Genomic DNA, 25573 nt, shown 5'->3' with positions numbered 1-25573 from the left:
AAAAAAAACTTTCAATATATATTTTTTTATTTTCTCTTTCAGGTTTTTCACTTTCCCGCTTTCTTTTCTATTTTTTTACTTTTTCTCCTTTTGCCTTTTCTCATCCATTCGAATCCGCAGCGCACGCACTTTTTTTTATTATTTTTAATATATAATTTTTGGTTCTCTTCTACGTTTGGTTGCTGAGAAAAAAGAAAGGAAAATTTAAAATATTGTAAGAAGAATCAAAACGGATTCTCGAGCGGGTTAACTTTTTGTTATTTTCTTATTAAAGTCAAACTTTAAATAAGATTATTATTATTGGTGTGAGTTTCGGGTGAAGCTTCTGTTTGGTTGCTGAGAAAATACCGAAGCGAATAAGGAAAGGAGTGCTATAACTGTGTTTATATGTTTAGTTATGGAAGTAGATAAAGCTTGTTTTTAAGCTTGTAGGTTTGTTTGTTATGTAATTGGAAAGTTGGTATTAGGAGGTGTGTTAAAAAAAGAGTTTCTCATCACAGTTTCTCAGCAGCCAAACGGGACGTTAGCATTTGAAAATTTGAAAAAAAAAATGCAAACGAGGTTTATGGAAAGATCGAACAGCATGGCGAGAGAGAAGCGAGGCTTGGATTCTACTTCAGCTGAAGATGGCCAGCCTGATAGGAAACGACCTGCTTTAGCGAGGTCTCTCTCTCTCTCTCTCTCTCTTCCTTCAAAATTTGAGACTCTTTATATTATCTTATTCAAATTTTGCTTCATGCTTTGTTAAATTGGCTAAGTTTTGAAGCTGAGATGTTAAATTTAAGTTTGGTGTTCTTTGGTTTAAATTTTCAGCTCTGAATTTGTTTGTTGCTTCTATGGTTGTACTTGAACAGGAAATGTGAAGCTTGTTCAGAAGAAATTAAATTTGTTTAGAGAGTGTGAAGCTTGTTTAGAGAGTGTAAAAATTATATATTATAATTTCGAAAGTAACAAATTAAACCATGAGGTTTCAAAAAGTAAGAAATTAAATTTTGGAATTTCAAACAGTAATAAATTAAAAATGAGTCCATTTAAGTGTACTATGTTTGGGGTTTAATATAGTTTGAGAGCTTTTTTTTATTTTTTAATAAGTAATATGAGGGTTTAATTTGTTACTTTTTGAAACCAAATGGTTTAATTTGTTACTTTTAAAACTGGATGGTTTGCTTTATTACTATTTTTTTAAAACTATAGAGTTTAATTTGTTACACACTCTAAACTATAGGTATTAAATAATTTATTTTTAAAATTAATTATGATTCTATGAAGGGTTCTAGCAAACTAACTTAGTTCTTGATATTTTGTTGCTTATTGTTTTTATTATCATTATGTTCTTTTGATAAGCAGAGTAATTGTTGCTTATTGGGTAATAAGAAGTTAAGAACTTAGTAAATTTGGTCTTGGCTATGAGTTGGTTTCATGAATTGAGAAAAGGGTGTGTGTATAAAACTGATTTTGATGTTATGAATAGTTTATTAGAGCACCAGATTGTGATGCTTTCTGAGGGTTGTGGTGCTCTAACTGTGTAACAAATGGGTGTCGGTGACTGCATTTTTCCTTGCATGTAGATGTGTTGTGGGTTGACCTCAGCTAGGAAATATAGAAAGAGGTTTGATATAGGAGTGTTCTTGTTACATCAGCTGCAAACGCTGAATAATATATGGTAACTTGCTAGCCTTTTCAGGCTACATGGTTTATTATTCGGAAGTAATCAGGTGCATTCTTAATCAAAGTTGATTATCATGTCCTTTTAATTTAATGATTATCTACTGTAAACCTTTGTATTGTTCTCTCATCGGTAAAGTTGGTTTACCTAGTTTTGTGTGTGCACATGTGTATGGTTTTTTTTATCCTCCAGGTTTTGATGCTTCTAATATTTTTTTACTTGTTTCCCCAATATATTATTGGGTTATGTTGTGACTTACATGGTCCAAACATCCCTGCTTCTGTACCTAAAAGTTTGAAATGCATTTTTAAGTTTGAATTTTCAACACTAATATTGTGGAGTTATGTGTTATGTCTTTCATTTTGTATTTCCCATGCAATGTTGATAGCCTTCAGATATTGTTTCTCAAAAGATCCAATTTTGTGCAGTGTAATTGTTGAAGCTCTAAAGGTGGATAGTCTGCAGAAACTTTGTTCATCATTGGAGCCTATTCTCCGGAGAGTTGTAAGATAGTTTTTCTTATGAATTTTGCTCTTTTCCATGAAGATTTAGGATAGTTGCTTTTTCATGTTTCACCATGAAGTGATAAATTCAACTCGGCAACTGCCCAGTTTGATCATGGGGCTTAAAGACATTGGTTATTGGAAAACTATGTCTTACTAATGTCAATTATGTCTCTCTAGCATTTGATGGTCCAGTTTCTTATTCAAAATTATAAACTAGCCGAAAATGTGTCGGTCGTGTGGTCTTTGTGCTTCCAACATGTTTAGAACTCCTTCGAAGGATTGAAGAAGTGTCTATGCTGTTGGTTGAAGTGTTGGACATGCTAAGTGAAATTCTTGTATATTGATTTATAATTTTGGTGTAATGCTTTTGATGTCTTATATCTACCACTAAACAGGTCAGTGAAGAAGTGGAGCGTGCTTTAGCAAAATTAGGCACTGCCAAACTTACTGGGAGGTATTATTGTTATTGTTGTTATTATTATTATTATCTTGTCTATGCACATTAAAATAATTACAAACATAATTTTTTTACACTTCAAATCCTCAAATGAATAAATGAATATTATATTTGGTCTGTTTGTAAAGAATATATATTCTTGTTATGTGTGACCATCAGAAATTTTAAGTTGTATCTGCGACAGGATCAAGTAAAGGATCCAGTATTAGGCTTTATTTTGTGCTAGTGTATTTTGGGTGATGTAGGACAACAAGGGTGTAGAAAAATAGAGATAGCAGAAAAGAAAGAAGAACAGGACAAATCCTAGGGCTTCATCACCTCGATCTACCTGAAAACTATAGGCTTCACCACCTAAGGGTGCTTGAGATGCAGAACAAAAAGGGTAGGAAAATAGAGATAACAAAAAAGAAAGAACACAAATCCTAGGCTTCGTCAACTCCCCCTCCCCCCAAACAAAAAGGAAAACAAATCTATATCCTCTAATATAACAGATCCAAAAGAAATCTAAAAAACAAGTGAGAGAGAGAGAAAAAAAGATCCAGTAGGTTCATGATAAGCTCCTCTCTTGCCACCAACGGTATTAACTCTTGCTATAATTTAGAATGGTGGTTGATGTTGGGCTTAAGATACTGTGGTGCAATAATTTGATAACTTGTCCATTGAGCAAAACCACACTGGGTCTGGATCTGAGATTTGTTATTTACATGTTTTACTCTTTTGGCCTTTGTTGCATTTCCTTGTTATTTTTGGCTTTTGCCAACATCTAATCTATTGTTGCCAATAGTGATTATATGAATTAATGATGAGATATTCATGTCAATAATTTGTTCCGGGTAATGCTTGAGAAAATGCAGGTCTTCTCCTAAATGTATAGAAGGGCCTGATGGGAGAAACTTACAGCTGCGCTTCAAGACTAGGCTGTCTCTTCCTCTCTTTACCGGTGGAAAAGTTGAAGGGGAGCAGGGGGCTGCAATTCATATTGTTTTGCTTGATGCAACCGCAGGCCATGTTGTCACATCTGGTCCAGAATCCGCTGTGAAGCTAGATGTTATTGTGCTTGAAGGTGATTTCAATAATGAGGATGATGAGAACTGGAGTCAAGAAGAATTTGATAGCCATGTGGTGAAAGAGCGTGAAGGAAAGAGGCCACTGCTGACTGGGGATTTGCAAGTAACACTGAAGGAAGGTGTGGGAACACTAGGCGATCTAACCTTTACCGACAACTCAAGCTGGATAAGGAGCAGGAAGTTCAGGCTAGGACTGAAGGTTGCCTCAGGCTATTCTGAGGGCATTCGTATACGTGAAGCAAAAACAGAAGCCTTCACTGTTAAGGATCACAGAGGAGAATGTGAGTTCATAATTAGCACCAATAGTTTTATTCACCTAGGGAAAAAAATGCCATATGCAGATAATGAGGAATCATAAGACCGAATTACCAGGGATGCATATATAGGCGATCCCAAAATCTTGGGACTAAGTATCTGTTGTTGTAGTTTTATTCCATATAGCAGGCATGCGTCTGTTGGTAACTTTGCAATTTTTTTCTTTACAGTATACAAGAAACATTATCCACCTGCATTAAATGATGAGGTTTGGAGATTGGAGAAAATTGGCAAAGATGGGTCATTTCACAAGAGGCTAAACAAAGCTGGAATTTGTACAGTTGAAGACTTCCTACGGCTTGTGGTTAGAGACTCGCAGAGATTGCGGAATGTGAGAATGCTACATTTCCTTGTCTAATTAAAATCCTTATATATATATATATATATATATATATATATATATATATATCAGTTCTAATTATTTTTCTATTCTTATGTTGTAGATTCTTGGAAGTGGCATGTCAAATAAGATGTGGGATGTTCTTGTTGAGCATGCAAAAACTTGTGTTTTGAGTGGGAAACTCTATGTGTACTATCCTGAAGATGAGAGGAATGTTGGTGTTGTTTTTAACAATATCTATGAATTTTGGGGCTTAATTTCCAGTGAACAATATTATGCAGCTGATTCTCTTTCTGAAAGTCAAAAGGTAATAGTTTATCATCTTTCCCACATCAATTTGGATGATCATGTTGGTTTGTGTTCCATCTTGTGGTTGACTAATGTTCTTTTAGGTATTAACCTATTACGTTAATCTTTACTGCGCCATAATTTGTCCATGATATTAGTATCACTTTTGTTTTCACACTGGGGATCTATTCAAGTATGGAGGGATAAATTACACCATAAGTAGCTTTTATTGGAATCTAAATGAGCAATAAATGTCCTATCACCCTATTCCAGCTTTTATTAGTTAGAAATTTCATGATGTCCATGCCCTTTCTTATTTTTCCCATGGGCTTGTTAGAAATGCTTGACTTCTAGGTTATGGGAAAAAAGATGAAGTTTTGAAACTCAGATTTGTTTTGGTTCTTGCAGGTCTATGTGGACACCTTGGTGAAGAAGGCATATGACAATTGGATGCATGTTATAGAGTATGATGGCAAGTCTCTTCTGAGCTATAAAGAAAATAAGAGCTTGGATGCTTCTCAAACTGAGGTCTTAATGAACTCACAAGATTATTCAAATTCCTTTGACCAACAATTCGCCCTACCAAGCCTGACTGTTCCAGTTCCTTCAGAGCAACCTACTATGAATTCAGCAGGCCTAATAGTTGGAGGTCTAATTTTTTTTTTCTATAAAATTATAATAGTTCATATTACAATATTTGGTGGGTTTATGCATTACAACAGTGCTGTTAATTGGGTAAAAAATTCCAGTTCAAAGTGAAATAGAAAAATGGAATCAATTTGGAAGGTTTTAATGGGTCACTAATTGAAGAAAAGAAAAATTTTCAGTGCTTCAGAACAAAAAAGGATTTTTTTTTTTTTGGAAGTTTTAAGGACAGATGTGAAAGACTTTCAATAGTTTAGCGACGGAATGTGAACTAAAAAAATCATGCAAACTTTAGGGATGAAAACAATAGTTTAGCCTTAAAAAAAAAACAGTTTACTTAGAGAGATGGCGTGACATGAAGAACACTGAACTGTTTTGATGTCTATACCATCAACTGTTCCTAGCAACCCTTTAAAAATGGCTTTTCATTGTGGATTGTCACTGTCTGTTTGTGTCTTAAAGTACTTCATTACTCATTAGGCCTAAAAGACTCAGTCTGTGCGTGCATTAGCTCTTCTATGTTTCTGATTATGTGTTCTCTCTCTTTCCAGGATATAATGATAATACCAGATTCTCACTACAGCCTCAGAATGTGAATCTCAATCCTCCTATTCAGTTTGATGGCACTTCAATCCCTCTACAGAACCCATTGATCGGCAGTTCTCACCAAGCCCAGCTTCCAAGAAGTGAAAATGTGATGGCCCTTGGTCCACGACAGACATCCACATCAGGCTTTCAGATGGTTGGTGCATCCAATCTAACTTATAGGGAAGACCTTTTCCCAGAGGAAGAGATTCGTATGAGAAGTCATGAAATGCTTGAAAATGAGGATATGCAACATCTTCTTCGTCTCTTTAACACGGGAGGCCAAGGACATGGCTCCATGAATATGACTGAGGAAGGATACCCTTATCCATCAGCATACATGGGAACTCCAAACTACAACTTCGATGATGATCGGACTCGGTCATCAGGAAAAGCTGTTGTAGGGTGGCTGAAGCTAAAGGCAGCCCTGAGATGGGGCATCTTTGTTAGGAAGAAGGCTGCTGAGAGACGGGCTCAACTTGTTGAGTTGGATGAACCATAGATGTGATCTGTGCAGCAAAGCTGATCCGGTTTTAATGTTAATATGCTTCTTCTTCACTGCCTGCCTGATTCCTGTCATGCTATAGTTTCTAACATGGCTCAGCAAAAAAAAGGGACTATATACACGGGCTTAAACTGTTGGGCGGAAACTTGACTCTTAGCTCTTGCTGTTCCTTGGGTCATAATCCTGATATCTGGAAACCTGTATGTTTGTACAGTGCTAGCCTGTACAGTAAGCTTATATCTTCTGTTAACAACTATTTTGCAGTTGTGTTTTACTCATCTAAGATGTCCTCTCAACATTCTGGTCAGCTAGTTCAATAGACCTACAAAGCTAAGCTGTTTCTACTGAAGATGACTGCAGATGGTAGAGATAACAAGAAGATTTTAGCGGGGGAACATTCCAGGTGGAAGTTTAGTATCGGTCTTTTCCGTCATAGTTGTTTAGTGACCAGGGCAGAAGTGATGGTTAAAAAATAATCTCACTTCCAGCCATGGCTAGCATGTTGTAGTATCTTTTAAATTCTTAATTATGCGCTTAGTTGTAGTATGTTAGTTAAAATCCAACTTGTCGTTCTGCATTGTAACACGGGAATAAGAGTTAATGATAGTGAACTAGTGATAAATTGCCGGATCATGATTTGGTGGCTCCTTTTCTGAATGCTGTGTGATGGTCACTTGCATGGTTGCTCTGATACTTTTCTATCTGAGATGCATTATCCGTGCCTATGTTGGAAGAGTAATTTTACGAGCGAGTGAGTTATTGAGAGAGACTGGTTTTTAGTTTTTACATAATTTTCACCCTAGCATGATAAGAGTTAACTGAAATTGTCTGCCAGGCTTGCGTTCTAACTTTAGTGTCTTAATGTACATCTCTCATTCATGAGAAAGCTTTATATTTTTTCATATTGTCAAACTTTTATCTCTCAAGGTTTTTGTAGGATTGGAAGTATCATAACTTCTAATCCTACTTTCCTACCGATCAAGTTCGGTCTGTTTTGGTTAAATGACGCAGGACACGCTATTTTTCACGTCATACAAAAAGGAAAAAACAACAATTGAAAACAAAAACTTTATAACAAATGATAAGCAGAACACAAAACTAATCAAATGATACAACACGTTAGTATTTTGCAGTAATTAAAGATTAAAAAAATATATAACAGAGACAAATATAATTAGAAAAAATAAGAGATTATTCTGCATCGGAGACCTCATCTTCATCTTCCTCCAGGATGTAGACCAAGGCACGTTTTCTTGCAGCAAATACACAAGCAACACCTCGGGATGCTGTCACAATAATTTTCAATAAAGATAATAATGAGCCTAAATGAGAACTAATAAAATGTTGTGAAAATCATTGTATATGTAGCATTTACTCATGTATGTATGCCCTTAAGGCATACATTAACTAACTATCTATTTTAGAAAAATTGTTAAATTAATTAATTACTTTTTCATTCTTTCGTAATTTTTTAAAAAATTGTTTACTAACATATCATTTGCATTTGTCAGTAAACATATTACAATGACAGATTTTGATAACATTGACGACAATGATGGGGAACAGGACTGATGATGTGAGGGATATACACAAAATTCAGGAGTCCACACATTTTATAGGAGACGTATAAGCATGCTTTAAAAGGAGTCACTGAAATGACACAAATAAATGTAATAGTCCAATTTCTGGAGTATTCTAATGGAGTAGTCCCTATAACAGAATAAGACTCATCATGTAGTCACTATTTCAATACTAGTGAATATGACATCCCCAATGACAAAACAAGCTAGCCGCAGAGTGTACAGGAAAAATTGTTGTTTATTTAAACTTCTGTTATCAATCAGCCTAAATATTACAATTTACACCTGACCTTTTCTCTTAAAAGTAAGAATAGTCTTTTAAAGAATCTACGGAAAACTATACTTTTCCACCATAAACTTTCACCCCATTTATAATGTCCCCCCAAAACATCCATTTGCATAATTTACACCCAATTTAAAAGAATTGTATCAATATGCCTCCTGCCATCTAAATTAAGTGTCAATAGATGGAAAATGAGGTAATGACGAAATTTCCCTCATTGGTTGCAATGAAGAACAGTATTTCTATCTCCTTTAGCACCTTATTTAGACGGTAGGAGGTTGATACAAATATCCCGAATTGTGGTGTCAATCAAGCAAATTGATAGTTTTTTTTTTTTTTTTGGGGGGGGAAGCTGGGGAGAGATTGAAAATGAGGCAAAATTTAGGGTGGAAAAATGTATTTTGTCCATACTACTACACTGCTGTTCTTGCATTGTCAAACGTCAGTATCACTATGGAAAATCAGGCAACCTTCTTAAGGTTTTCAATTAGTCTCTTCAATGGTGAATCTAAACATATCATTAGTCAACATATTAAATTTTATCAATGTGGTCACGGTCTGCCTGATAGAACCCATACTAGGACTATAGTTCTTCACAAAATCAACCAAATAAAATGAGCCAAATGAGCTCTAGCTCAAATGGTACCTCCTCCTTGTACGGACAAGGTGAAGAGTGAGATCATAGATTAAAGACCCACTGGATGCATGTGCAACTTAACAATAAAACAAAAAATAAAATGAGAAACACTTACTGCTAACTGCCAGGGGAGCAATTACAGAGTGGGGAATACTGCGAACTTTTTCATTCTCCATTTGCAGGTAGACAACAGATTCCTAAACGTACGGAGTTGCAGAGAAGTTGGTAGTTAACCACAAAGCAACAACAACAACAAAGCCTTAATCCAAAATTTTGGGGGTCAACCACAAAGCAGCTTTTAAAAAAATACTTTGGCTGGAAGGAATGCAATTAACCTTGGGAGATTTTAAATCTAAAAAAAAAAAAAAAATAAAAAATAATAATGTATTGAAACACAAGTTAAAAAAGAAACTAAAAAAAGGAGGAAGTTGATAGAAGATAAATGAGATACACGACTTTAAGACAATTAACAAATGCCACATGGAGGGCATTTTAACACGAATAATTTTAGGTTTGCAAAAGATAAAGAAACTACAATTAAGACAGCATGGGCATTAGAAAATGGGCTGTCATATTGTTGGGACAGAGGAGTTTGAATAGACGAATAAAGAATTCCAAAAACATGTCAACTCTGCTAAAACTACATAGTTTGCAATGACGTCCTTTTTAAGTTATCCAATCCAAGAAATAAGAATGAAACAGGTAACCTATATTACCTTTAATTGATGCAACATCCAATAGTCTAGACTAGTGGACCTTGAAATAGATACAAATGGAAGGTCATTTGCTTGTACAATCATCATACAGGCATCTCCAGAGCCTTCAGAAGAGGTAGTTTCATTTAATAACAGAACAATTTGACTTTCCTGTTTAAACAAAATGCATTAGACAACATCAGAGACACCCAACAATGATAACCATGAGACTCTACATGTTAAATCAAGGTCTTTACCTTATATAAGGAAAGATCCACACAATGATAACCATCAGGGACACCCAACAGTACAGCTTCCAATGAAGAATAGCCCTTCTTTACACTGATCAAATCATTCATAAACCCTCTTGCTATGCCTATACAATTGGCAATCTCTGGGAAAGACTCTTCAGGTATTTGGAAAGAGATATAATCAATGAAACTATTTTGACTAGTCTGATTAGATGACATGGCATGGGAGGAATACTGCAGATGTAAAAAAACTATAAGACCATTGGAATGTAGTAAGATACTCACTTGTAAAAATAAAACCCTAGGATACCAGAGTGCTGAGTGAGAGCCAAAGCAAGAGTGTGATGCTGATGCAGGGCATAAACTCCGAAAGATATTTGCAGGAAAGAAACAAAAGAAAAAATAACCTAAGAGCCAGTACCTAGGGTGGCTTGGAGTCAACACCAAATACAGAAAAGGGATAGAAAAGCTAGGAGTCAACACCTAGAATTGCCTATAGCCACCACCAAGCCATTGGAAAATTCCAACAAAATTTTGTTTATCAAATCAAGCATAATAATACTGAATCTTGGGGCCTTTAAATAGGATTCCCAAGCTACATACTAACTCTCTAATTAAGCAAGCAAGGAAAGCCTTGTTTTATGTTTTTTCCTTATATTGATTTTCAATGAAGTTTATTACTTATAAAAATAAAAAAAATTCTAAACCGACTCATAGGTAGGATATTCAAATCATGCATCCTAGGTCATAACCACTGTTATAGAGAATGGTTAACTCTATAAAACATGAAACCTTCACTTGCTTTTACAGGATATAAAATGAATAAATTACCAAATGACCACGTAAGTTCAGACATAACTATATGTCATGAAATTCACACAGAATAACATTACCTCATAGTATGATATTGATGTAGGGACAGGGAAAGAAGTAGATGCTGGTGAAGATGGAAGAGAGAATAGTGGCAATAGATTCTCACAAAGTATCTTTTCGGAAATTGTGCTAAATGGCATCAGAAAAGCTTCCTTGAAACTGAAATAATAAAATAATTAATGAAGCAATTCTAAAATGATTTAAAACCGGAAATAGAGTATACTTTAAAGGTCTGTTCAGATACTGCTTATTTTGCTGAAAACTGAAAACACTGTAGCAAAATAATTTTTAAATGTGTGAATAGTGCTATGAGACCCATTTTTAATGAAAATTTTGCTGAAAAAAGAGGTTTGTGGGTCCCATGGACAGTGCACAGGACCCACTGGAAAGCTGAAATGTGCTTCTAAAAAAAAAAAAAAAAGCCAAAACGCAAAATGCTGGGATTATCATCAGTATCCAAATGGATACTAAAGAGATTTATTGTCTGTTAAAATACAAATTTTATTTAGAGATTTTATTTCTAATATGGTAAAGTGAACAATATTTGCAATCTGGATTATATAACCCGCCTTTATGTTTATGTATGATGGAAATGAAAAGAAGCAAGAAAGAAATACCTAGATTCCATCTGCTGAAATTCTTTAGCAAGTGTCCTTCGCAGATATTCACAATCTAAAAATCCCCCAAAATGAACTAATTCCTTAACTCTTTGCATTGTTTCCCTGAAGAATTTAGCAACATCAGATTGTTTAAAGCACTGCAAATACATATTGACATATTTGATAACATGCAGAAATATGAATACATGTAACCATGTGTAAAGATATGCATACACACATCCACTGCAAAAATGAAAAGGCTTTCTAGAGAACTAATGGCATTAGATCATTAAGTTGAAGCAACTTTAGATTTCCTTTGTAAAATAAACATAAATCCCATTGCTACACAACGCTCTCGTGATGAACGCCTGCCCTCTCTCTCGTGAAGAGGAAGCAGAACTTGTCCGAAGCAACAAAAAGATTAAAGATCGTCATCATGCGAGTTTCAATAATGGGTATGATCCAGAGAAGGAGTCTAGCTCTTCTCAGGGTCATCCAAGCCATCAGGTTTTGTCATTCAAAGAAAAGCTTGTGGGTGATATGCCAGGCGCTTATACTTAGGCGTTTGACTTCTCTGAGGCATCGGAGTCCGATGTTGAGTCCGATGATGAAATGGTGGACCTCAGGGAAGGAGTGGCAGCTGTGAAGCTTTCCAGTACCACCAAGCAGCGTATTAGAGCCCCATGCAGTAAAGCTCTCATTGTGAAGGTATTTGGGCGTAAGGTGGGGTTTAACTATCTCCATTCGAAACTGTTGTCTATGTGGAAGCCAGTAGGGAAAATGGACTGCGTTGATTTGGAGGAGGGGTATTTCTTAACTCGATTTGCTTTTAAAGAAGATCATGACTCTGTGCTAAGGAAAGGCCCGTGGTTCATAGGTGACCATTTCTTATCTATTAGACCATGGGAGCCTAATTTTAGAACTGATCTATCCAATGTAGCTTCAGTAGCGGTTTGGGTAAGATTAAATCGTCTTCCTATTGAATATTATGAAGCTGAAGTTCTGAAACAGATTGGGCAAGCGATTGGGACTGTCTTAAGGATTGATACGCATACGGCAACAGAATCTAGAGGGAGGTATGCAAGACTATCTGTTCAAATAGATATTGATAAACCGCTCATTTCTACTGTGCTTATTGGGAAGTTGGAGCAACCAGTGGTGTATGAAGGGCTGCACCAGCTGTGTTTTACTTGCGGCAGACTTGGCCACCGGAGGGAGAGCTGCCCTTATGTTACTCGTAGACCTTCATCACCAGTGGAAGAGGTACCGCTGGATCCTGCCAAGCAGGTGAGTGAAGACCATGCTTGTCCTGACTCTGAGTGTGCTGGCACCAGTGGGAATGGCTCTGAGGGTGTGCAGGAAGGTACATATGGTCCGTGGCTGGTTGTGTCACGCAAGAAGAGTGGTCGCAAAATGCCAAAAACCCAGCTTCCAACCACTGAACAGAGGGTCCCACCTACCTCGCCTTGGGTTCATTTGCTTCAGGATCAGGATGGGGGTAGTGGAACCCACAAAGACACCAAAAGGAAGATGACCTTGGACCAGGAGTCTCTTGGGCCGAAAGTAGGAGAAGCTATTTGTAGTATTTCCAAAAAATCTTTGGGCCAAGCTGGGCCGTCTGGATCAAAGGGGTTAACTTCAAGGAAGTCTTTGTCTGGGCCTTCGGCTAAAGGAAAGAAGTCTTATGATCTGAGGAAGGGTAATCCCCAGTCTAGCCGAGAACATTCTAAGGATGGGAAGCACCAACTCTTTCAGCCTAAATCCCAGATTTCTTGTTTCCAAAATTCTGATCATAGAACTTCCTTCAATCCTAATTTTTGTTTTTCAAGCTCTGTGCAACCCGAGATGGAAGGAAACAAGGCTTGAGATTGGGTGGGGAACATCATGGTGGTATGAATGCTAAGCTTGCAATTTCATCGCCCAACTATAGTTTCGGGAAAGATGGTGTGGATGCTGCCAAAGTTGATGGCCTTGATAGAGTGGAAAAGGAGAGTAGGAATGGGTGTTTCTCAGATTGCCATAAGGATTTGGAGAAGTAGATCAGTACTGCTAAAGGAGGTGTTGACAAGCAAGTCCACGGTAGTCAGAACCTCGCTGGGGGATCAAATGAAGGGGAATTACAGCCTATGGAAGAAATTGAGAAGGCAGAAGGCAGGGGCTGTGGAATTGGGGATGACCTTGAGGTCAAGGATCAAAATGAAGCAACTCATATGGAGTTTGATGGAGGTGGGGGCAGTTGTACCGCTTAGTGAGGTTGGTGCATCTTTTTTCATGTATTTAATCATGAATATCATCATATGGAATAGTAGGGGCACTCTGAAACCCAATTTTCAGAGTCATGTTCATGATCTTGTAAATATTCATAATCCTGGTATTATGGTAATAATGGAGACCAAAGTTGGTGGTGGCAAAGCTAGAGAAATTATAGGGAGGCTCCCTTTTGATGAAGCTATTTGCACAGAGACCAGAGGCCTTTCTGGAGGATTGTGGTTAATGTGGAATTTGAATATTGTGGAGGTGTCCCTGCTTGCAAAGACAGAGCAGGAAATCCATGTGCTGATTAAGGTTAGACCTTCTGATCTGAGTTGGCTTTTTTCTGCGGTGTATGCTAGTCCTAGATTTGAGGAAAGGTGCATTTTGTGGAAGAACCTTGCTACAGTTTCTGAGCTTAATAATTTGCCTTGGGTGTTGGCTGGAGATTTTAATGAACCTCTTTTAAATGAGGATAAGTTTGGAGGGAGGGCTGTAAGTATAAATAAATCCTTGCTGTTCAAGGAGTGTCTAGACAAATGCAACATGGTTGATCTGGGGTTTGCAGGACCAAGGTTTACTTGGACGAATAAAAGAGGCATTAGTGATCTCATTCAAGAGCGCATTGATAGGGTCTTCGTTAATCCGAAATGGTGGAATCTATTTCCAGAAGCTAGAGTCACGCATCTCACCCGGTGCCATTCAGATCATTGCCCAGTTCTGCTTGAATTAAGTGCTAAAGACTATCTATTTAGAGTGATCGTTTAAGTTCCAAAGTTTTTGGCTTTCTGATGTTACATTTCCTGGGGTTGTTTCGGGTGCTTGGAGTCATACCAATGAGTTATCTGAGGCCATTAGGAGATTCACCAAGGATGCGAAGGATTGGAACAAATCCCATTTTGGTAATGTGTTTGCTAAGAAAAAGAGGATAATGGCCAGGCTCAATGGCATTCAAAGAGCTATGGCCATTACCCCTTCGGCATCTCTTGTGGATTTGGAGAAAAATCTTCTGTTAGAGCTTGATAATGTTCTCAGCCAAGAAGGGGAGTTGTGGGCTCTTAAATCTCGTATTAATTGGTAGATCCATGGTGATCGCAATACGTCTTTTTTCCACATGTCTACACTTGTTAGAAGAAAGCGCAATAAGATCACAGCCATTAAAAATTCAGTGGGTGATTGGATAAATGAGGAGCAACAGGTTATGGAGTTTGTGCAAAGAGGTTTTAGTGAGATTTACTCCTCATCTCAAGAAGTTTCTCTTAGGGTTCCTTCCTCTAGTTGTCACTAGCAGGCCAGGTTCTCTGATACTGTCTGAGACATTATGGACCATGAAGTAACTACAGAAGAGATCAAAGCTGGTCTTTGGTCCATGAAAGCTTATAAGGCACCTGGTCCGAACGGCCTTCATGCAGGATTTTACCAGCGTTTTTGGTTGATCGTAGGTGAGTCAGTCATCAAAGAAGTGAAAAAAAATCTTACTGAAAGAAAAATGCCTGAGTATTTGAACAAGACTCATGTAGCGCTTATTTTTAAGATCCAAGGTCCTGAGACTCTAAGCAACTTTAGACCAATAAGTCTATGTAATACAGTGTATAAAATTGTCACTAAGATCATAGTGGCAAGGCTGAGACCATTCCTAAGTTCTGTTATTAGTCCGCTGCAAGCAGCTTTTGTTCCAGGAAGGCGTGGCACTGATAATGCCATTATAGCCCAGGAAATTATTCACACGATCAGCCGCTCCAAGGGTAAAGAGGGATATATGGCAATAAAGATTGATCTTGAGAAGGCCTACGATAAGTTAGAGTGGAGTTTTATAAGGGAAATGCTTATTAGAATTAACACTCCTTGTAGTTTGGTTGATCTTATCATGAGCTGTGTTTCGTCGGTGTCTACTTCCATCCTTTTCAATGGAGGGTGCCTTCCGCCTTTGTATCCTTCCAGAGGGATTAGGCAAGGTGATCTGCTCTCGCCTTACCTCTTCATTATTTGCATGGATTATTTAGGGCAGCTCATTGAGGAGAAGTGTAGTGAAAATCTGTGGAAGCCGGTGAGATCTTCCAAAAGTGGTCCGGCTTTCTCCCATTTAATGTTTGCGGATGATCTAGTTCTATTTGCCAAAGCTGATCAGATTAATTGCTCCACAATCAGAGGTGTGTTGGATGTTTTTTGTAGCAAATCGGGTCAGACGGTGAGTGAAGTTAAATCTCGGGTCTATTTCTCTCCTAATGTAGACAGTGATCTTAGAGAGACTCTTAGTGATATTCTTGGCTTCCAATCCACTTCCAACATCGGAAAATATCTTGGAATTCCCATTAAACATCCGGGGTCTTCTAATTAGGATTTTAATTTTGTGTTGGACCGTGTGAAACAAAAATTGTCAGGTTGGAAAGCAAATCTTTTATCTATGGCTGGAAGAACAGTGCTGATTCAATCTGCTTCGTCAACAATCCCATCATACACTATGCAATGTGCATATCTCCCTAGTAAAATTCTTGACAGCATAGACAGAGTTAATAGGAATTTCCTTTGGGGTTCCTCGGATTCAGATAAAAAGATTCATTGGGTAGGATGGGAGAAGGTGACTAGACCGAAAAAAGAATGAGGTTTGGGGCTGCAGTCAGCTAAAGGGAGAAACACAGCTTTAGTGGCTAAGCTTAATTGGCGCTTCCATACTGAGTCAAGTGCTCCGTGGGCCACTGTATTAAGGATGAAATATTGCTCGCCTCAAAGATTGAGGTCTAGAAATGGGGATAAGCTCCCCTGTTCTCGGGTTTGGGCAACTATGAAAAAAGGGAAGGACACCTTCCAAAAAGGCACTATCTGGAACATTGGGAGGGATAGCAATCTGAACTTTTGGTTTGATAAATGGACAAGCTCAGGCCCCTTAAGAAAGCTTATTGAAGGGCCTTTTTCATTGGAGGAGTCTAACAGGAGAGTTAAAGAAGTCATTTCAGCAGAAGGTTGGAACTGGTCAAGTATTTCGTTTCCTTTGCCCCAAGATATTGCAGATGGAATTCAAGCAACTCCGTATGCTATTGAGGCAAGAAGTCAAGACACATTAGCATGGGCCGGCTCTCATAATGGCAATTTTGATCTTAAAAGCGCTTATAGGATTGCCTCAGGATATGAGAACACTTAGGCTTTTAAAGGGCAGTGGATATGGAAGCTTAATATCCTTCCTCAGATTCAATTTTTTCTTTGGAAGTGCTATCACAAGAGCTTAGGAGTAAAAGCTTGCTTAGCTGCTAGAGGAATCTGTTTGGATGTTATTTGTCCCCTCTGCCTCCAACAGCCAGAAACAATTATGCATGCTCTAAGGGATTGCCAGGTAATTAAAGATATTTGGATTCAGCTAGGGAGAGGTAGGCTTGGTGATAGATTCTTTGTTAGTGAATTGGAGGATTGGCTGGCTGATAACGGTATGTTTAATTACCCCTACTCTCCTAATCAACCTCCCTGGAAGTTTGTTTTCCTATTTGCTATCTGGTCTATTTGGTTAAAAAGAAACCTGTTGGTGTTTCAAAATAAATCAGCCCACCATAGCCTCATCCCCGAAATATTGAGCAAATCCTCGGAGTTTTTTCACTGCACTCTGTCTCCTAGAAATGCTCCCAGAATGGCCACAAAATTCATTAAGTGGGAAAAACCTGCTAGTGGGTGGGTGAAGCTCAACACTGACGGCTCTGCTTTAGGGAACCCCGGGATCGCTGGGTGAGGGGGTTTAGTCCGAGATGAGGATGGAAATTGGGTGGTCAGATTTGCTAGAAAAATTGGGAAATTGTCGAGCTTCATAGCTGAGATTTGGGCCTTGAGGGATGGTCTAAATGTGTGTCTACAAAAGAACTTACTACTGGTTGAAGTCGAGTTAGATGCCAAGGCTGTTGTTGATTTTCTTGCAAGGCCTGATAACTCAAGCGAAGCAAAATCCCCTCTTGTAGATGACTGCAGGCACTTGGTTGCTCAATTTCATCAGATTCGCATCAACCACTGCTACCGTTGAGCTAATAGATGTGCGGACACCTTAGCTAGGATGGGCACTAATCAAGCTCATGAGTTTCAGCTATTCCATAGTCCGCCTATGGACCTGGAGTTTGCGCTTCTTTCTGATGGTAATGGGCTGTATTACCCCAGGCGCTGTCCTGTTTCTTCTTTTGCTGTTTAGTTAATTGTTTTTTTCCCTTTTACCAAAAAAAAAAAAAAATACATATTTGAAAACATGCAGAGACATGCATTCATGTAACCATGTGTAAAGATATGCATACACACATCCACTGCAAAATGAAAAGGCTTTCTAGGGAACTAATGCCAGTAGTTCATTTGGATTTCATTAGAGAGGTTAAAGAGACTTAAGAATTTCCTATGTAAAATAATAGTGGATTTCTCAGTAATATAGCTTTTGTTTTTTTTTTTTTTGAAGACATACATAAGTCACAGACCCGTATGGGATTCAACTGTGACCTTTCCCTCTGCCTGCTATGTATGGTGGGGAGCAGATCCCATTTGGTCCAAAGACCATGAATTTTGTATATGAAAGTAGTTCAGGAGACTCATTCTTACATGTTCATTGATAATCTTGATCTGTTTTCACACAAAAGCAATCTCAAATGTCAACCCATATGCAATAATTGCAATTACCATGCAAGTTATATGTAAGTCAAACTATAATATGCCCAAATGATGTCAGATAAGGCTGTAAGTGACAGAAGTTAAGGACAGATTAAATCTTTAATTGTTGAAAACTAACTTACAATTCAATTTCAATATCGCAATCAGCCTCAGATAGCTCCAGCAACTTTCTAACAGGATCTTGATCATATAAAAATTTCAAAAATATTACAGCAAGCTCACTGCCAAAATAATAAATAAATAAGATGACTGCAAAATATTTGCCCCTAACCAGATGGAACAAGAAGGAAAATCAGAAAGGCAAACCTATTGTATGGTAGAAGCTGATCACTGGGTTCTGACATTAGTAGCTTTATACATTTTAGAAGCCAGTTGAAGAAATTAGAAAACTGAAAGAAAAGACAAAATTAGAATCAAACACTAGATACAAATCCAAAAGGATTGTACTGGTAGTTATTTTGGCCAGTTTTTAAAGTTAAGTAATTATGTTCCAAAGCCCATCCAACAATTTATAGAAAGTCCTTTTGGAAGACAAGTAAAATCAGCAAATAAATATTATTTTAATTTCCTAATTTCACAAGCACCAAGTTTCTTGCTTCTTGAGATGTCCATTCACAGCAGCCTTCTTGGTGACTGGGATTATATAATGTGAAGTTCATAAATTTATGCAAGTAAGAAGCCAAATTTTGAGAAACAGCTTCCATAATCTCATGTAGAATATAGGCATGGTCATCCATAAAGATCAGAAAGTTCAATATGAAAATTGTACTATGTTTAGTAATATTTTTCATTAGATATATGATAATGGAGAGATGGAGGAAATGAACACACCACAGGCTAAGACCAACTCTCTAAATCAACAAATTGCACTTCTGATACAATCTCTCCTCCAACCTCTTAAAGCAGAGGCAATGAATAACTAATTTTGACTCAACTAAAGCAAAATACACTGACCAGGTCTCATCAATTGTTAAGATTATGCTATTCACCTTAAGAAACCATCCAATTTTGTCTAGTTTTTGTCACATAACTAAGTCAAGCAAAACCTTAACTAGCCACAGAGTCGAGTGTTCCAAGATTGAATCCATATTAGTAAATAAGAATAAGCAAAAGTTTTAAGTGCACATACTATAAAACAGAAAGCCTACAAGTTAGGAACTAAAACTTTTTTAAGTGATTCAGTTGTTTCTAATCTAGGTTTTTTGTTTTCCTTCTAAAGTTCAGGTATTGCTTAGGAGTTGATGATTCTGACTACAATTTTGTCAGAAATATATGGTTGGGAACTTAGGAAGAAAGGAATAGAGAATTTGAATGTCAATAGTAGTAGGAAGCTACTGCATAAATCAAACAGTTATATGCCCAAAAATACTTGTGTCCAAAACATTAACTGTGGAAGACAAAAGGATCCCCAAACAAGCATACCTGCTGTACCACAGATGAAAGCACTCTCATAAACCGTTCCACTTGAACAAGTAACATACCAGCTTTTTCTGTCGCATTATTGATGAGTGTCTCGTCCAAACCAACACCCTGATAGCGTGCACGCCATCTTGAAAGGCCCCTCAGTTCCCCCATCCTAAATCCAATAATTTCTGCAGCAGGCTGGGAAATAGATATTTTTGTTTTAGTTTCCAATTAAGCCTCTTGTTATAAGGAACATGAAGAATCAGGCACATAGAATTTAACCATATAATAACTAGAAAAATTTATTTATAAAAGTAAAATGCCTTGGAAAAAAAAATGAAAACTAATTACTTTGTAACTTGTTGAAGAAGGTTATAATGCAATCAATTTCAGTTTTTACATAACAAGCATTTCTTTGCACTTGCATGCAGCTTTTGACAACAGTATGCTATCAAAAAGATTTATCTTGGTTTTAAATTTTAAGATGGTTATAAATTCTATTGGCCTCTGAGTATTATATTCACGAAATTAACTTTTTCCTACTACAAATTAAAATAAAATTACATAGTACATCTTTTCCCTGTTGATGTCTACATACAAAATAAAGCATTTTGACACTAATTCATGAACTCAACCACCTCAATTCATAGGATTGCTTATATATCAATTTGAAAGAATCAGATATATCAGTGAAATGTCATGAATGGAAAGTACCGAGCAATAAATTGTTTGTCATAAGTAAATAACACACCTGTAGATGATTAAGGACAATGAGCTGAAGTTCTTTTCCAGCACCACAGACAACCTTTGACACACGCTTGGCACCCTATTGAGTAATAAACTTACCATATCAAATACAAAATCACAATTTCCTTCATGAAAAAAATAATAATAAGAATAAATAAATAAATTTACACAAGGCTGAGCATACCACTTCACCAAGAGAGTTAACTAGAAATTGATGAACTGGTGGACTGGTCCGAGCACCACCTAAAAGGCTAAGAAACTCCTCTTGGGGGGATGAGTCAAGTCCTATGTACAAATGGTAGAAACCAGTAAATAAAAAAAGAAGAGATAAGATATACATCAATGAACTGTGGTTTTGTGTCGTTATTAGTAGCTACCATGGTCAATAATCAGAGTAGACAAAGGATCAAACTTCTCATGAAAAGTGTGCATAGCATCAGACCACTGCTTACACATTACTGATAATGATGCCCGGATAACCTCTGTTAGATCCTCAATATTAGATGCTTGTTGAGCGACCTGATGAAGCTCATTTTTCCTACAGTGAGGAACAGATAGAGTGAGAGAGGGACATAGGGGCCAGATGGATGCAGGGAAAACAAATGCATAGATAAGTAATTGCATTTTCTACTGCAAAGTTACCTCTTCCAAAATATAGAAGTATCGAGCATTAAGGAATGCAAGCCATGCATACCATGTCCAGCTGTTCTTCTGTCTCTTGATGCATCATTATCTTCAATAAGTTCTCCCGAGCACATGACTATCAAATGACAAAGATCTTTTGATAAAGCAACCTAATGACAACAATAATGTAACAATATCAGATTGCACTGATAAACTAGATCTGTGAGCTTTCAAAAATGAAATGCAAAAGAGGATTTTTTCTATAAACATTACTAAGGAGACCATGAAATTTGCTACTGCTGCTGTTATTATTTTTTCTTTAGCATTAATCTTTTATCCATGAGAGGCAACTTAACATGAAAAACTAGTACAGAAATTCCTGGTTCAAGATATGCAAGACTATCAAAACAATGAGCATCTGATTTATATGTCAATCTTCTAAATCCATATTGAATAGAATATATTAACTTTTATAGACACCAAGAGCAAGAAGTCCCAGTTGAATTGGTATTTTACAAAATAAATTAAGCATAATTCTCCCAAATACCTGAATTGTGCGGAGAGGGGCTTGGCTAAAGCAATAAAAATCTCATTTTGGTTAAAAGCAAATGCTGATAAAACCTTAAATTCCAAAAATTTAGTGTAATACAAACTCTGAACCAGAAATCGAAAAATTATAGAGTTAATAGTCCAATGTATAGAATACCAGCACATGGACCTGACAATATGGATGATAAGAAATGGTGACAGAAAATGAGAAAATTAAGTCAACCAGCATTTGACCCAAAAAAATACTTTCACTTGTGTAAGCATTATGCTTCTACCAACCAGAGAGGCAATATATGACAATATTTCATTTGTAGGAAATGTTTGCCTTCTAACCTGGTCACCATCTAACTTAGACAGCTACATGGTTTGCCCATCAAAGTCATACTTCACTTAAAAAGCTAACCCTTTGGCAAGAAAGTCTCATGAGGTCTGATCTTAGTGTAATGGCAAGCGTCTCCCCCCAAGGATGTGTTGCAGTCAGTCTTTCCAAAGATTAGGGGAAAGGGAAACTAACCACCTCTCTTTAGACCTGCAAAGGCAGAAGCCTTGTGCACTAGGTAAAACCTTTTTGTCAAATGCATGCCATAAATTGAGATGGGTAAAATAATATAATGGCTGGTGAACTTGCACTCTTATTCTCATTAAGTATACAAAAGTACTCTCAAGCTTCCCAAAGTTCTGTTGTTTGGACTCCTAATGTAATTAGTAGTAACTGCATGAGTGCAGAATGACTTGGTTACACCCCTAACACTCCCCCCCCTCCCCCGGGCCCCTTCCCTGGCAAAAAAAGAGTGTTGGTTTCATGACTTGGTTGTGTCGGATGAGATAAAAAGTTCTCATTCCTGGGTAGATGTCTCTCATCAACGGTATTTGCAATATCCAATTTAGTTATAAAAAAATTTAATTAAAAGGTAATTCATGAATATTCAAACTAGTGACAAAACATCTTATTGTCAAATTCATGCCATAAATTTTTTGAGGTCATCTACATAAGGATCACATACCTTGTAAATGGAAGCATTAAGAAGTCGGTAAGTAGCCTGAGTGCCCACAAGAGGAGTAGGAAAACAAAACTTGTGTATGTTCTGAACATGCAAAGTCAAGAGACAATTAACTTAAAATAAAACAGTCTATTAAGTGGCATATTAACCAAACAACTGAAAAGGAGTATATTGGATATAATTATTATCAAAAGAGGAAAAATGAAAATAGGAAAAAGAACCTGGAACAAGTCAGATCCAAACTCAAATCAAGTAGTAACTGAACTATGACTGAGGATTTGTATGCTAGCATGAGCTACTAACGAAATTAAAAAAACAACAACAGTACATAATTGGATGGGCCAAGAACTAACAAGTAAAGACTTTTTTTCTTTTCTTGGCTAAAGATGATCCCAGATCAAAAAGTCACTAGAAAGTGAAGAATTTAGGCTGCTTTTAGCTCATTCTACTCTTTGGTAGTTTACCATGGAATTACTCCTTAGACCTCTACGTTAAAGAAATTCTATGAAGCATGGAAGAGTCCTTCACTAGTTACAAGACACTCGTTTAAAAATTTGGATGGCCAAAAGTTACATACATAAATAGGACCATGGGTAGAAACAAATATGCATTAAACAAGAAGATAATAATTATATAAATTTCAAAGCATTAAAAACCTTTTGTGGATTGTACAGCTAGATATAGAGATTAAATGCTCAACACCTTGAAATCATATGACATGACCCTTTATATGATTTAGAAGTATTTTCCAAGAAAGATAATAACTTACAATTTTGCCTATTGGAAAAATTCCAAATATGCTAAAGCAAATGCTTCCATCCTTGTCTCCACTGCACAGGATATTAAAGCGTTGATGTGAAGAATTTGACAGCTCTTGAAATGAATCTTCATTGTCATCCATAAAGCCAGTATCTCCAGATACCACTCCAGGCATCCGGGGAACTCTTGGAGCAGGAGGAAAGAAACGAGAAGTACGATCTTCGTATGTTGATATGTTACCATTGTCATCCTGAAACTCAATTTAAAGAAGAGGATGGAATTGAAAATCTTTGTTGCACCAAATAACAAGAAAACACTACCCCCCTAAGGGGCCATAAAGAAAATAGAAAGAAAAGGCTTCAACCACAGTGGCTTCAATTAATAAGATTATCATGTAGTAGCAGATTTCAAAATTTTCAAACATATCTTCAAGTGAATTAGAAAGCAATACCAGCTCAGTAAGCATCCACCATATGTTTTCTAAAGGGCATGTTTCTCAGCCATAATTCTAAAAATGATACTCATTTCAAGAATCCAATTTATCCATTAAGAACAAAAAGGTACATGGAATGGATATAGATAGATGAAAGCATACTCTAATCAGATGTCCATCCTCCTCCCAGTTAAGACACACAACAGCAACAGTATGGGACTTTAAACTTCTCAACAACTTTCCATTCTGCTTGACATAAAGAATACCAGGGGTTAGAGAAGGAATAAACAAAGAATAAGATAAAATTAAGCATACATTCACTGTTTTACACACAAACACACGATAATAAAAGGAATTATGTCATGTCCACACAAGAGAAACTTAAAAAAATAATAAAAATAAAATAAAATAACCTGAGAATGAGAAGATGTATGGTTACAAAATAGAAGCAAAACAAAAACATAGCAATATCATGCAGCCAAATTAGAGAAATTTAAATATTTTTAAAAAAAGACAGAACTCAATGAACATCAAAGCCCATATAAACTATATCTAGTCCATATACAGCATGACTAATTTATTCATGAGGCATCTTAGAGACTAATGAACCTTTTTTCCCATTTTTTTTCTTATTACACATATGACAATCATGTTATATGTCAGAGGGCTTAGTTGGGTTCTAAAGCTAGGTACTATAGTCTTCATACTGCAATCATGAACCACCCAAGCTTGGTTAAAAGGCATCATGAATGATTTTCCAGCAGACATAAAACTAGAAAAAGAACCACAAGCGGCATGTTAGCTTACATTCAATGGAAATAGCTTTAGTTTCAAACTTTCAATGATTACATAGTTCATCAAACAGGAAATGAAAAATATATGTTTAAAATCTAGGTGAGACAATCAACTAATGATTACTGACAGTAATTCAGAGCAATAAAGTAAGGCCACTAACTTCAACGTCGTGCAATGAGACTGTTCCATCTTCAAGTCCAACAGCTATTGCTTTACCATCAGGTCGCCAACATAAGGATGTTATGCACCTCCCTAGAGAAGTTTTACAAATTCAGTAAGTACACAACCAATGCACATTTGGCTGCAGTTCAAATCCACCAACACACACACGCACATGCACACATATATGTATATTTAATGTGCAAATCTATGTGTGTGTGCGCGCGCGTGCACACATATCTATCATTGTAGCATCAATTGAATACGCAACTACATCTATTGATCAACTCAACAACTTAACTTAAGAGTCTGGAATTTGCAATAGAATTCAAAGCTTGTAATATACACACACATACACAATAGAATTTGTATCTAAAACAATGGAAATTAAATTAAGAGTCTGGAATTTACAACAGAATTAAACTAAAGCTAGCGAAAACAAAACAAAGAAAGAGAAATCACCAGGAGAGATCGTCCACAATCTCTGCCAATTGAAACGATGCAGCAAAATCTTCGAGTCCTCCGTGACCATTGCCAGCAAATCCTTCTCTGGATTCCATTCCGCAATCTTTATCTGCCATTACAAATCACCAAATTACAAAATGCACAAACACACACATACAGAAACAAAAACAAGCTTATGTGCATCTACGATCTATAAAAAAGGAAAAGAGAGAAAAAGAAAAACCTGAGAGGCGACCGGTTTGTCGAATTGAAGCTGAAAAGGAATCACACGCTGATCCTCGTCGGTTTCCATAGCTAAAAAGCTTCGAAGATTTTGCTCAATCAGTGCGAGACAAAGAAGAAAAGGAAATTGAGCAACCCTAGAAAATGAGGGAAGGAAGACACTGCGACGGAGCCAGTGGAGACGGCGTCGTTTTTGAGAAGAGAAGAGAGAATAGGAAATAGAAATGTAAAGCGAGAAACGAACTGA

At 36.9% G+C, this 25573-nt stretch overlaps 2 protein-coding genes across 2 annotated transcripts; one reads left to right on the top strand and one right to left on the bottom strand.

Moving 5' to 3' along the window:
* Positions 1-21: 21 nt before the first annotated feature.
* LOC142636193 (calmodulin-binding protein 60 B-like) lies at positions 22-7007 on the top strand. The gene is made up of 8 exons (XM_075810321.1): positions 22-663; positions 2095-2170; positions 2568-2626; positions 3484-3977; positions 4182-4342; positions 4455-4658; positions 5048-5288; positions 5836-7007. The coding sequence occupies exons 1-8, from the start codon at positions 551-553 to the stop codon at positions 6369-6371; spliced, it is 1884 nt and encodes a 627-aa protein (XP_075666436.1). The 5' UTR covers positions 22-550; the 3' UTR covers positions 6372-7007.
* Positions 7008-7428: 421 nt separating this feature from the next.
* LOC142636192 (anaphase-promoting complex subunit 4) lies at positions 7429-25537 on the bottom strand. The gene is made up of 19 exons (XM_075810320.1): positions 25328-25537; positions 25102-25213; positions 24641-24732; positions 23848-23931; positions 23263-23502; positions 22497-22577; positions 20962-21113; positions 20697-20857; positions 20504-20604; positions 20324-20398; positions 19591-19770; positions 18475-18557; positions 18291-18389; positions 11311-11415; positions 10714-10852; positions 9827-10054; positions 9591-9740; positions 8990-9071; positions 7429-7660 (listed from the first exon to the last, which is right to left on the bottom strand). Exons 1-19 carry the CDS (start codon positions 25394-25396, stop codon positions 7566-7568), a joined length of 2328 nt encoding a protein of 775 aa, XP_075666435.1. The 5' UTR covers positions 25397-25537; the 3' UTR covers positions 7429-7565.
* Between the last annotated feature and the right edge of the window lie 36 nt (positions 25538-25573).

The sequence above is a fragment of the Castanea sativa genome, chromosome 5, assembly GCF_040712315.1.
Source record: "Castanea sativa cultivar Marrone di Chiusa Pesio chromosome 5, ASM4071231v1".
NCBI lineage: Eukaryota > Viridiplantae > Streptophyta > Magnoliopsida > Fagales > Fagaceae > Castanea > Castanea sativa.
Note: the sequence above shows the minus strand (reverse complement) of the source record. Positions and strands in the feature narration are given on the sequence as shown.